This window comes from Xenopus laevis, chromosome 2L (assembly GCF_017654675.1).
Source record: "Xenopus laevis strain J_2021 chromosome 2L, Xenopus_laevis_v10.1, whole genome shotgun sequence".
Taxonomy (NCBI): domain Eukaryota; kingdom Metazoa; phylum Chordata; class Amphibia; order Anura; family Pipidae; genus Xenopus; species Xenopus laevis.
The window spans coordinates 109117083-109131858 of record NC_054373.1 but is presented as its reverse complement, the minus strand read 5'-3'; the positions used below and the strand labels follow the sequence as shown (position 1 = coordinate 109131858).

General features: G+C 36.4%; 1 protein-coding gene across 1 annotated transcript in view; it reads right to left on the bottom strand.

The window, feature by feature from the left end:
- Window positions 1–829: 829 nt before the first annotated feature.
- The window catches only part of myh15.L (myosin heavy chain 15 L homeolog), a 51830-nt gene continuing 37883 nt past the window's right edge, over window positions 830–14776 (bottom strand). The window contains 12 exon segments of the mRNA NM_001091682.1: window positions 830–925; window positions 1466–1600; window positions 3139–3234; window positions 3479–3583; window positions 3901–4071; window positions 4778–4903; window positions 5996–6199; window positions 7630–7822; window positions 9082–9197; window positions 10484–10608; window positions 11324–11673; window positions 12888–13084. Of these exon segments, the coding sequence (NP_001085151.1) occupies window positions 908–925; window positions 1466–1600; window positions 3139–3234; window positions 3479–3583; window positions 3901–4071; window positions 4778–4903; window positions 5996–6199; window positions 7630–7822; window positions 9082–9197; window positions 10484–10608; window positions 11324–11673; window positions 12888–13084 (1836 nt within the window). The 3' untranslated portion in view covers window positions 830–907.

The window sequence follows — 14776 nt, the reverse complement described above, 5'->3', positions numbered from 1 at the left end:
GTTTCCTATTGAGCCTTGGTTCACCAAGGCTCCAGTAAAGCCATTCGCCCCAAAGGGACCTGTACCTTTGGTGATTAGGTCAGGGACCAGGAAACCTTGTGAACGAGGTTAGCTATCATTAGGGCAGATCTTTAATAGACTCTCTAGGAGAGTGAGATAGTCAGCTTTATATAGCATGAGAAGCTGTGTGCTCCATCAAGGATAGTAGCAGGGAGTAGCTTCCCAAAAGCTTCTTTGTTTGCCTTTAGTGCAGGGACTCAGTGGATAGGGTGTTAGGCTTTAGACTTCATCTCCCTAACTACTCCATTGGTGATCCCGATCCCCACAGAGGTATATCTGTCTTCTGGGAATTGATGTACACTTGACTACTATGCCTTATGGGAGTAACAGTCTTCATTGTGCTGTATCATCTTCTGCTATCCTCCCTCCTCTGTGATATGCTATACCTGCAAACCAACTGTGAGTAAACCTGTGGTCATTGCTTATGCTAATAAACCATCCACTTTGTTTGCATCAAGAACCTCCTGGCATCCAATTCCTATCTTTTATATGCAGTAGCCTGTGTTTTGTAGTTCTACTACATCTTAAAAGGATAGCTTCCACCTGGCAAAGGCCCTGACCCTGTTTTGTAAGTCACATGTAGCCAATTCTCTATCATATATTTGTCTAAATACAGCCAAGTAGGTGCTACATAACCAACAATTAAAATAAGCTTTTTTTCTAATCAAGAACTAGGAGGTCAATCAGTATTTTGTGCCACAGAAGTAAAATAAAAGCTGAACAATTAATGTCATAAAAAAATGCAATACAAAATCAGATGATTTTCATTAATATTTAATTATTTTTATTTCCATGTAACATGAACCAGTGCAGCGTTTAGAAGCTTTCAGATGCCTCTTTGGACTGTTTATTCTTCTTCACGGACCTGTACAGAGAGATAAAAAGCTATTAGAAGAAAAAAAGGTTTATTGGTAAATTTAGAATTGTGGTTCTCTGTTTGTATACTCCTACATGGGAAACAGACGTTTTTGTCCACCCATCCTGAGATAGTGGCTAGAGATATTTTATTTACCCATTGTAGAATCATTCAAGATCCTTTTGCAGGCTCAGAATATGCTAAAATGGGTAATTTACATGCGGAAGGGAAAATTGTGCCCACAATGCATACAATTAATATATTGATATGGGCGAGTGCATAGGATCTTTTGTCTTTGTCTTTAAAATGTATATGCTAAGTATTATGCAATAGTATATTATTATGCTGTTTTAAATCTTAATTTGGTGGGTTTAACCTTTCTGTGACAGTGGTATTGCAACAAACACAAAATACAGATCAAAGGTCCATCTGGAAACATGGATTCTACGGCCTAGGCACTACAGTCTTTTTATGACATAAATCTATATTATATTACTTTTTGTAAAACAGATATTATTATGCCACCCTGTATATCATGTAGCAATTTACCTTTCCAGCAACATCCCTTGTTTTGCTCCTTAGCTTGTTCACTTGAGATTCAGCAATATCTGCTCGCTCCTGAGCATCATCCAGCTCATGCTGCAGTTTTTTGTACTTTGACAAATACTGATTCGCTTGTTCCGACTGTCGAAGGAAAGACATAAATGTTTATATTTCATTTTTATTTCACATATTCCTCAGCTAAAAATAAGAAATAACATTTGTCAACAATCAAACCAACACCCTTTATCCATCAGTGGTTTAATTTAATCACTGATCCCTATAGAAAATCTATTATATTGTTTTGGTTAACTATAAAACATCATGTATTGTGTGCTTACAGTGACACTGACAGAAAATTGGATATGTATATAATTCAGTAGTGCTCACCCCAGAAGCTAATATCCTAGTTATGTGGCATAGTTTTTTAAAGGCTGTATTTTCTGTGCTACATCAGCAGTCATAAAATACAGACACTACTGTCCAAGGCATAGGGAGTCAGATTTTTGTTTATTCTATATGGGAGCACACAAGTACCTGACTGCCTAAGCCTTCTTTAGGCAGTTGTGCCTGTACTTTTGGATGCTAAGAATTCAGCTTAGTTACAAATTTAGTATGTTATAGAATGGCTTATTCTAAGAAACTTTTCAACTGGCCTTCATTTTTTCTTTTGTATGTTTTTTGAATTATTTGCCTTCATCTTCTGACTCTTTGCAGCTTCAAATGGGGGTCACTGACCACATAAAAAAACAAATGCTCTGTAAGGCTACAAATGTACTGTTATTGCTAAGTTTTATTGCTCATCTTTCTATTAATGCCTCTCCTATTCATATTCCAGTCTCTTATTCAAATCAATGCATGGTTGCTAGTGGACACTGAAACACAGATTCCCTTTGGTAGGCCAAATAAGGCCCTACATGTTTTATTTGTTGGGTGCAAGGAAAACCACACAAGCATTGAGAGAAGGGCCCTATGTGGTTGTCATTGTAGTAAACTAATAAAACATGTAGGGCCCTGGAACCAACAAAAGCAATCTGTGTGGGTTGCATGCTTCCTTCTATTTATGTGCTTTAAGGGTAAAACTACATGTGCGATTTAGGTCCGAACTGACACAACGCGACGACACGCTGGCGTCAAGTCGGATGCGCTGAAGATAAAGTTAGTTGTAGGAATGTCAGATGTAGTCGCAGCATGCATCCGATACGACACGACTGTCGGATGCAGATGCTGCATAGGAATGCTGGGTAGGAATGTCAGATGTAGTCTCAGCACAGCAGCATCTGCATCTGACAGTCGTGTCGTATTGGATGCGTGCTGAGACTACATCTGACATTCCTAAGACTAATCTTATCTTCGTCACATCCGACTTGACGCCAGCATGTTGTCGCAAGGCGTCGCATAAGACCTAAATTGCCCATGTAGTTCTACCCTTACAGACTTCTGCTTGGAGAAGTAGAGACTTTTGGGCATAGAGAGCACCAGTATGAAAAGTATTATATTTTTGGTTAACCAAATCTCTAGAACTAGTCCTGGGGTAGAGGGAAATACACATAAAAGCAGGAGTAGTTAAGGGAGCTTAAAGCCTTTAAAGCACATGGTGATAGCTGCAATCACTCAGAAAGATCAGTAGCAAAATAGTGCGAAGACAATAACAGAAAAACAATGTTTGGTGTGGCACTCACTGCTTCTTCAGCTTGATGCTTGTAGCTCTTTACTTTTAGCTGCAACTTATCAATCAGATCTTGCATCCGGATAAGATTCTTCTTATCTTCCTCCCCCTGTTACAAATAGTCCACAATACATTATACAACTTTTGAGAATTCCACAATGTATTCTCATACATTATTGCAAAGCAATACTATATAAATAAATGATAATGAAGCTGATAATATTGGCTTTCCGTATTCTATATGCATATTTTTTTTAATGATGTATTTGGTGTTTTGACTGTATATGCTTTTACTATACAAATATTTATTTTTCTAAAAATTATCATTCAGAAAATCATTTCATGATAAGCACCTGGTAAGTGAGTTCTTTGATTCGTCTTTCAAACTTGCGAAAGCCTTTCAGCGACTCGGCATTCCGACGCTGCTCTCCTTCTAGTTCATTTTCCAGTTCACGTACCTATTGCAAAATATTAGTTGTACTACATTCAGAATTAATATCTAATTTATATTCCTTGTTATTCAGACAAGTCATGTAATCTCATGGTGTGCCAGCATTCCCAGTAAGTCTATTATGTCTTGATTACAGTAAAAAAAGTGCTGTTAAAAAAAACTTTGTAAAATGCTTTGAATCCCATGGGAGAAAAGTGATATATAAATGATCCACCTTTTCCTTTAATGGAACTTTTTTTGATTTAATTTGTGTGGAGTTCACAACCTTCATATATATAGCCTAATGAACTTACATAAATACTTAATGAAACAGATTGATCATACCCTGCTTTCTAGCTTTTGTATCTGTTTTTTGCCTCCTTTCATGGCAATCTGCTCAGCTTCATCCAGTCTTTTTTGAAGGTCCTTTATTGTCTGCTCCATATTCTTTTTCATTCTCTCCAGGTGGGCGCTGGTATCCTGCTCTTTCTTTAGCTCCTCTGCCATCATAGCAGCCTAAAATAATGCCACAATATATCCATCTACAATTACTCTTAATGGCACAATATTCATGTAATTAACACTTAAATAATCCATGTAAAATAGTGTAGGGTGCTTTTCTAAGCGCTTTTGCAATTTGCAAAATTGTTCTTTTTCAGTTTCAGCTGTTTAAGTTCTTATTAACAAATTATATAATGAACTTTGTAGCAAATGTAGCACCTGCTGGTCAGTTCCTGGAAGTTTACAGACAAAGGGATATACCTTCAGATGAAAAACAGAGATGTGTTCTGAGGTTTCTCAGAAACATCATAAAATTGTGTTCTTGCCATCAGTTGCCTATGGCAGTATAAAACCACAAATATGGATTTTCCCTCGATGCGACATTATTTGCCAGAATATTAGTGTAGTTGCCCCCACTGCAAACCAATAAAAATATTGCACCAGAGTCAGGAGCCAAAAAATTTGGCTGAGGGGAGGCAAAGGAGGGTTTGTGGACTGGGCATAGGCATTAATTTACAAGACCTACACAAAGTACTTAATGCCAGGGCAAGGCAGATGTTAAGTACAGGGCCCCCAAAGTAGGTTCAACAGGAATATTTACACACGTATAGATAATCACAATTCTGCTTAAATTTTAACACCTTACATTATGAAGGTGTGGAGGTATATAAGCAGGACACAGGTTAAACAAAATGCAAGTTTCTCAACACTATAAAGTTACATCGGTGATTGCTTTCTTAGCTTTGTCTTCTGCATTCCTGCATTCCTGAACGGACTCTTCCACTTCATTCTGCATGTGGTTGATATCGTTCTCTAGCTTCTTTTTCTGGTTGATCAGGCTTGTGTTCTGTACAAAGAGAATATTGTGTCCTTTTAATGTTCACTTCAAATATATTAACCTTTGAATTCAATTTTTATTGTAATTCTAGAATGGTCCGGAATATGTTTACACTTCTACATACTTGCTAGTGGAAAAAATAATGAATTTGTACTGCTTTTTCAATTTCACTTTTACACTTGAAAAATAGCCCAAGGGTTACTAAAAATTAGAAATTCGCAATACATTTCAGCTAATAATCCGTTCAATGTAATACAATTTTCAAAATTATTATTTAGCTATTTGTAAACACAGCCTATGTATTATTTTCTAATGCTGCCATCATGTTTTTCCCAAACATAATTTATACTTTTGGAACTGTCAAAGCTGCAGTAGCAGTGAATCATGACTGGTGGGTATGAAGAGTCACTTAATACAGGGATTTAGTTCCCCCTTTCCCCTATAAATATAGGAAGGGATGGGAGCAGGTGGATGAGCTTGCCACAAGAAAAGAGTAATAGGAATTGGATAATAGTGAAATCTGTAGTAATAGGTTTGTGTGTACAATAATAATGTGATTTACTACGGTTGCAAATAACACATTGGTGTGTAATTCCCATCTCTCCCCCTCTAACACTTGGGGGGGGGGGGTTATTTATCAAAATACAAAATTTTCTCACTATTTTCTGAAAACCACTCCGACCAAATTTTCCACAAAAACTGCAACTTTTTCAGATTTGACACTGGAAACAAACCTTCGACTTTTTTGATTTGACGCCTAAAACCATAAATTCTTCCGATTATTGAACGAAACCTAGCACAGATCAAGATACAGTATCTTCAAAATGTCAATAAGACATCTGCCTTTGACTTCTACATTAACTCGGTAGGCCTGAGTTGGAGTACTTTTTTATTGGGACTTACACCATCAGGGTTTAATAAATCTCAAAAAATTGTATTTTTTTTAAAGAAAAAAATATGATTTTCTCATTTAAAGGGCTGACCAGAAAAAATATAATTTTAATAAATAACCCCCTAGTAGTTGTACATGGTTGTAATTACTATATCTATAATAGTACACTTGGCACACTACATGTAGTAATAAATCATGGAAAACAATACCTGAGAATGGAGCAGATTGACTCTTTCTGTAGATTCCAAAAGTTCCTGCTCTGACAGTTTCCGGGCCCTTTCTGTCTGGTCTAGTGCTGCTCTCAGTTCATCAAGCTCTGACTGAAGGAGATTATTTCTTCTCTCAATGACAGCGGCCTGTTCCTTCAGATCCTCTGACAAGTGTAAAGTATCATCGTACTGCACTTGTAGATCCTATTAACAAAAAAAGCTTCCCTTTATTGTTTTTCAAAAGTGAGTTTGAACTTTGGTTTAAATTTTAATTGATACAAACATCCACATATAGTGTACAAATATCCAGTTATTGTTGAGATGTATTGAACTGGGTTAATTTTTGTGTGTCTACATAGCTGATAAAATAGAAGACTGTATTTGCTTAAAATACACAAGAGCCATCCTGTAAATGATATCCTTATAATCAGTACTTAGTGATGTCATTGTTTATAATCGGACCTTAGAGATGTCATTTCTGTCATATGACTCACTAAAACTTGTGTATTATAATAAATAAAGTACCCCCTGTTGTAAAAAATGAGGATATTAGAAGTCACCTCGACCTCATGCTTTTTTAGGTTCATGGAACTCCTCGGTAACTTATAATATCCTTATATTTTACAAAAGGGGGTACTTTATTCACTATATATTCTGCTTTTCACTTAAAAGGTTGGTTCGTCTTAAAATGAACTTGAAAGGAAATGTTATAGAATGGATTATTCTATCCAACTTTTCAGTTGGCCTTCATTTTTTCTTTTATATAGTTTTTAAATGATTTGCCTTTTTCTTCTGACTTTTTCCAGCATTCAAATGGGGGTCACTGACCCCATCTAAAAAAAAATGCTCCGTAAGGTTACACATGTATTGTTATTGCTACTTTTTATTACTCATATTTCTATTCAGACCCTTTCCTATTAATATTCCAGTCTCTTATTCAAATCAATGCATGCTTGCTAAAGTAATTTGGGCCATAGCAACCAGAATGCTGAAATCGCAAACTAGAGAGCTGCTGAATAAAAAGCAAAATAACTCAAAAAGCACAAATAAGAAAAAATGAAAACCAACTACAAATTGGCTCAATATTTCATCTTCTACATACTTAAAGTTAATTTAAAGGTGAAACACCTCTTTAATTTTTCACATGATCTTATACACATTCATACATATACATATATATATATATATATATATATATATATATACACATATATATATATATATACATATATATATATATATATATATATATATATATACATATATATATATATATACATATATATATACATACATATATATATATATATATATATATATATATATATATATATATGCTACTTTCTAAAGCAGAAGTCGTACACTTTCAGTGTATCTGAAAGCAGCTTTTTTCATGTGTTTTCAGTGCTGTATGACTAATTGTTGGAAAGACCATTGCGATAATCCAATCCCTATTTCCTTAGGCGGTAACTGTTAAAATAAAATAATAAAAGCCCACTAAACTAAACTACATTTTTTTATTAATCTTTCTCAAACAAAATAAAAAAATTTCTTGCCATTTAAAAAAAAAAATTATGTTGAGGGAGTCTACTGTAATTAACCATTTAGATCACAATAAATAGCAAAACAAATACCTTATATTGCGCCTGGAGATTTCTCAAGGCTTTAGTAGCTTCTGTAGCCTGCCGGGTAGAATGACTTAATTGGATTTCCATTTCATTCAGGTCCCCTTCCATCTTTTTCTTGAGGCGAACAGCCTCATTTCTGCTTTTAGCCTCAGATTCCAGATTTGACTGAAGAGATTCAATAATGCGTTGCAGGTTTCTCCTAAGTTTGGAAGAAACACAATACTGTAAGTAAAAACACAAAAAAGAGAGAGAATGACCCATAAAATTGCACCACCCCACAATCTATATTAGAGAAACCCACCATGTGAGCAAGATTTAAAATTTAACTTTTAATAATTGGTAGTTAAAAATATGCCCAGAAAACAAAGAGTTAAAAATAGAGTCAGGAGAGAGAGCTATATTGACTCAAGGTCATCTGCTCATTGGCGGAATATAGAGGATTGGATTACTAAACTGCTGCATGCACTTTCACAAACCAGAGGTCAGCGGTGGATTAAAACGTAACTTTATTTCCCCAACAGTTCTCCTCCTAGGAGTTACGTTTTAATCCACCGCTGAACTCTGGTTTGTGAAAGTGCACGCAGCAGTTTTGAAGTGATTGTCGGCTAGACCTCCCTAAGCAAGGGTTCGGGGCGTCGCACCCGAGCCAGAGTCATGGAGCGGTGAGTAACCTGACTTGAATGCATATGAGAGTAACAATTTAAGCGACTGGTCCGGGGCATTTGCACCTGGACCCACCCAGTTTCAGGGTGAGCAATTTTAAGGAGGATTTTTTTGTGTGTTACCGCATTGTATTAAAATTATTGGCTGCAGGGTTAGAGCATATCCGAAAACCCTTGCAGCTAGAGACTTCTGTAAATGTGGAGAATATTGGTACCACAAGGACTGTTACTCAGTTACAAAGCACTTCTGGTATGGGGTGCAAAGTGCAAAAAACAAAGTGGTTTGCACTTGTTTTTTTGTACTTGCCTCTCTGAAACAAATGGTGTCACATGTGTTTATTTTGTAGGCCTAGCGTTAAGGACCAGGCACACTAAAACATAAAAAAAAATGCTTAACTTAATTACTTAAATCCTATATTTGTACCATAATTGGTCAAAAGTAATAAGGGATCATGTATGCCTGATACTGCAGCTGTGTTCATGCAAATTTCCCCAAGTCAGTTGAGTGTAAAACCCCATTCATGAAAGGTACTTGTGTCAAATTGCTCTCCTTGAATTTACATATAGTTTCTCATCCTTGAGGAAGGGCTGAACTAGTTCCGAAACAATGTGAATGTAACTACACAGAGAATAAATACTGGGAACACCCCATTTTTGCAATTAAACAGGTACAGACTCCCTTTTCTACTTAACAGACTGCCAGCATTTTTGAGATATAACACACACGACTTTGGGCAGTTTTTCGACAGCTGAAATATAATCGCTGCCATCAGCCTTGAAGCACAATTATCCATACCTGACATTTTCTGTTTCTTCATCTTTTTCTGCAAGCTTCCTATCAAATTCTGCCTTAATCTGAGCTAGTTCTAGCTGGAAGCGAAGTGTTTTACTTTCTTCATGCTCCAAAGCACCCTTAAATGAACAGAAATCATAAATGTAACAACACTATATTCACTACTCATCTTTTAATTTCTTTAAATCACCCATATGCTCCATGTATTGCTCATTTAGGAATGTGGCTTACATCCCAGGCTCTTTGCACTTAAGTTAGGTCCTTCATTATTTCTGAGGAAGTATATTATTAGTGTGCAATTCATACCTACACAATATATTGCTGAGCACTAGTGAGACTATATAAGGTTTCTTAAACAGAATTTGGGGAACAGAGAATCTGTTAAAATATATCTAATACCTGTAAGTACAACTTAGAACATCAAGCATAATTAACAAGTTCATAAGTACTTCAGTAGTCACTGACCTGATCAGTATATTGGGCGAATGCGACAATGTAGTTATAAAGGCAGGTTAGTTTAGTACTGATGAAAAAGCCAAGGCTATATGTCCAAATACATATTTTTATCTATATATATATATATATATATATATATATATATATATATATATATATATATATATATATATATATATATATATATATATATATATATATATATAGAAATCACAAGTGTGATATCTAATTTTCCAGGCCTTAAAGCATAGGTAAACCTTTTATAAAATTGAATGTAAATTGCTCTGGGTGGTTTTCTTTTTAAGTTTTTATTAACTGCTATTATAATGAATTTAACAACACCACATGTTGGTCAATTCCTGTAACTGTACAATCAAACTGATATACCTTCAGAAGGAAAACATAGATGTGTTCTGATGTTGCTCTGCTCAGGAAAAAGATCAGAAGCCTCAGATGCTCTTTTCTATTCCTTCCTGAGCAGAGCAACATCAGAACACATCTATGTTTTCCTTCTGAAGGTATATCTGTTTAACTGAACAATTACAGGAAGAGAACAGCAGGTAGTGATGTTAAATTCATTACATTAGCAGTTCATAAAAACTTAAATAGCTCTGAAACTAAAGAAAAAATAATTGATGTAAATTGCAAAAGTGCTAAAAAAGGCACAGTGGGTGGTTTTACATAATTTTTTTAAAGTTTTACTTATCCTTTAAGGCTAAGTATAAACATTTAAGCATTCTGAATACTATGACAACATAGATTTCTGTTGACCTCTGTTAACATCACATACACTGTACTGTTTTTAAATAGAAAAAATCAAATCAGTCAAAAAATCAGTCATGAATTATTTGTTTAAATAGGACTCTGTAGAAAATTACATTGCAATACTTGGATGTTTTCTGATTTATGGATATACTCCATAACTGTATTTCAAGTTGTTAAGGCTCACCTCTGCTTCCTCCAGTGCTACCTGAACCTCAGATTTCTCTTGCTCTACCTGCTTCTTTACTTTTTCAATTTCATGGAGGCTTTTATTTCCTTCACTTATCTGGTCAGTCAAGTCTGAAATCTCCTCTGAAAAGCAATGTTTAAAATCATTTTTTTATCTCCTTCTTCTTTAAACACTGGAAGCTGGAATGGAAATCTATAGCAATATAGTTAATTAAGCCTTTCTGAATATTATTATTGTTATTGTTAACATGTATATATAAAGCTCCAAAATATTCTGCAGCGCTGTACAATCAACGGGTGCAAACATTAAGTATACAAGAAAACATACAAAACAACCAATAACTTATACAAGAGGTAAATTCTGCCCTGGTTTGGGAGAAAGATGGACAGACAGTGGGAGTGAATTTCAGAGATGGGGCAGCACTTGAGTCTTGAATGAAAGTATGTGAGGAAGTAATGAGAGAGGATTTGAGGAGCAAGTCATTAGAGGAGCGTAACAAGAGGTTTGGTAAATATCAAGAGGTTTGGTAAGTATCTGCAGTTGACTTTGGAGGTGTAGACTGGGCAGTAATATGTAGTCAAGTCAAAATTCTTCCTTAAATATCAGCCCAGTTGTTATAGGATTTCTATAGAAGCAATGTATCATTAGCTTTTCAATTAGTTTAAAAAAAAACATATTCAGTTAAGGAGGTAATTTTTTGCAGGGGGTCTTGACCACTTAACCAATTCCAAAAGATGTGTGAAAATATTTGGGGGATGGGGACCCATTCAAATTTTTTTGGCCCAGTGCTTATCATTTGTACCAGTCTTCGGCATACTGCTGAAATGAAAAAATTACCTTGCAGATTTTTGTTTTCTCTCTTGACTGTCTCCAAGATATCCAAGACTTCCTCATAGGCATTTTTTAACTTGAACAGTTCAGTACTGAGGCTACGGGCTTCCTTCTGGGAGGATTCAAGCTCTGCCTGTGCCTCTTCATACTTTTGCTTCCAATCAGCAATAATTTTGTCAAAGTTGCGCTGCTTTTTGTCCATTGCAGCAGCTGCAGCATTGGAGCGTTCCAGATCAATCATCATGTCCTCCAGCTCGCTCTGCAATCGATGCTTCGTCTTTTCTAAAGAAGCACATTTTGCATTAGCAGCCTCAACAGCTTCTTCTGCTTCCTGAAGGCGTGCAGCAAGCTTTTTCCTAGAAAAGAAAAAACACAAAATTGGTATAAAAACAGTGGTACAGACATTATTGTTGTTCTATTTCAGATTGCTATTCTTTAAAGGGATGAGCAATTATGCGTCATCTGTGAACTTTACAAGCCTCTTCTAACACAAAGGGCGCATTTATAAAACAGTGTTCAAATACACTAAACATCATCATTTTAATGGCACCGTACACATAAAATCATGTGTATTGAGTTGTCTATTTTATGCCAATATATATACCTGGTGTTGTATATTTTTGTATGTTATGTTTTATCATACGATTGTGGGGGGATAAATATAATGCCTTACAGATATGCTATAGATTTTTAAAGGACAGTTATACTGAGTTTTGTTTTTCTTATACTATTTTTATGCCAACAATATTTTATTCTTGGTTGACAGACTGCACATAATTGCAAAAACCTAAGAAAAAGGTCTGGAGGCTAGATATTACTGGAAGCCACAATTTTGGCAACACTGGGTGTTGAACTGTGGCATAAACGAGGGGATAGTTTGAAAAAAGCTTTGTAAAAACCAGTGTTGAGTGGTGTCGAGCTCTTTTCACCAGAATGTCTTTGCTACCTAAATGTGTATGATTGACTCAATGGGTTACACCGGGTATATAGTGGTGTAAGATTTGCAAGAACATTTGAAAAAATGAAAGTAAAATCACACTTGGGGGCCAATTTACTTAGCTCGAGTGAAGGAATAGAGGAAAAAAAACTTTGAATTTCGAATGTTTTTTTTGGCTACTTCGACCTTCAACTACGACTTTGAATCGAACTAAAAATCGTTCGACCATTCGATAGTCGAAGTACTGTCTCTTTAAGAAAAAATTTCGACCCCCTAGTTCGCCACCTAAAAGCCACCGAAGTCAATGTTAGCCTATGGGGAAGGTCCCCATAGGCTTTCTAAGTATTTTTTGGTCGAAGAAAAAACATTCGATCGATGGATTAAAATCCTTCGAATCGAACGTTTCGAAGGATTTAATTGAACGATCGAACGATCGAACGATCGAACGATTTTTCGTCCGATCGTTCGATCGAACGAATAGCGCTAAATCCTTCAACTTTGATATTCGAAGTCGAAGGATTTAACTTCGACAGTCGAATATCGAGGGTTAATTAACCCTCGATGTTCGACCATAAGTAAATCTGCCCCCAAATGTAAATAGCTGAAATAATTGCAGCATAAGTGACAACTTACTTTGCTTCTTCTAATTCTTCTGTCCTCTGAATAGCATCTGTCTCATATTTATTCCTCCACATTGCCACTTCAGCATTGCCCTTGGAAAGACTTCGCTGTAGCTCTGCTTTAGCTTCTTGTTCTTCATCGAACTGTTCCCTAAGGAGATCACAGTCATGCCTGGCAGATTGCAATGCATGAGCTAGTGCATTTTTAGCCTAGGAAAACATACAAAATGGTTACATCTTTTCTTCTATTGGACAACTAGAAGAATGCATGTAACAAATATCATTGTCTGAATCTAGGATGAAGCAAGGAAACAGAGCAGGGAAAAGATAATTAACAGCCCAACATCCCTAGACAGACAGGAAAAATTGTGGCGGGTAAATCCACAGCAGATGGAGGTTGTAATGCATGCTTTAAAACAACAATGCACAAATAGCCATTGGACTGTGATTAACTGCTCTTGCAAGGTTGCCAGTGGCAGACTTTCATAAATCTGTCCACAGACTAACTAGTCTTGATCTGTGACTTATATTCGCCTTATACGCTCAATCCTTGCTTATGTAAAGCAGCCGCACAGCAGGATCTTACCACCACGGGAAAACACATGGAGTTAACCAAATGGCATGAGAGTGATCGTGCTGCAAAACTGGACAACTTTTAAGGTCATGTGAGTGCTTTAGAGAAGAGTATTTAATAAGTGTTTTACACTTCAAAAAACGCCAAACATCATGTTTGTAGTTAAATCGGCGGTAGTATCGTACTGAGTGGCTGTTTTCCATCAGCAAGGGTGGGGTATCTTTTTATATTCGGAGAACGAAAGTGGAAAATACAGGAAAATACTGAGAGAACCCTTTTTGTCTGTAAAAAAAAAAGGGGTTGGGTGAAAGTTATGTTCATCAGGCAATAATTACAAACACAAGGTCAAAGTAACTCTGGAGTGTCTCAAGACCAAAGCAGGTCCAACAATGGCCCAGTCAAAACTCATAGGTGCTAAATTGAACAAGTGCACTTGTCAGTAGCCACCAATCAGGCCTTTCCTTTCATTTTCCAAATTGTTGCTAATGGGGTGCTATTTCTAAAGCACTTTCTAAATCAGCCCCCTGATCTCAATCCAGTTGAGAATCTGTGCATACCTTCAGCAGCACAAGCATTATTTGACTAACCTGCACAACCTGTAATAAATCTATGTGGAGGTATGGGACAAAATAACCCCTGAACAATGTGCACAGCTGATACAAGAATACCCCAAAAGACAAAAAACTGTTATCGCTGCAAAATGTGTCTCAGGCCATTGTAAGCCATTTTGACAAGCAGAAAACCTGTGATTATAATGTAAGCTACTATTCTTTTCAGTATACAAAATAGGGGTGTGGAAGCACTCTAAAGGCTAAGTAATAGTATATTTAAGTATAGTGGAAGTGCTAGTTTTAATGCACATTCCCTGGGCCCCTGTCTCAAAAGTAAGTTTACAAAACAGGGGTTTTTAGTTACAAAGCTATGATCATAAAGTTGAAAAGCCACCATACCACGTCAAGGTAAACCCCACAGAAGCTGTGGCTGAGCTTCATGTGGTTTTTAATAGCACCCCATACCCACCCTTAAACTAATGGGGCCCTATACTTTTAAAAATGGGCGTTGGTTGGACAATTCCTCTCCCTTAAAAGCCGCATACTGGCGGGGGAGGATAGATCCTTTTCACTGAAACCAAGGTTCAACAGACACTGATTACACTGAAGACTTTTTATACTATGGCCGAAAGGCAAACAAGTTAGGGACCGCCATGTGGGGTTTACCTTGACGTGGTATGGTGGCTTTTCAACTTTATGATCATAACTTTGTAACTAAAAACCCCTGTTTTGGGGGCGTGGTCTGCATGGCGTTCTGAGCAGACGTGCAGTGCGGAG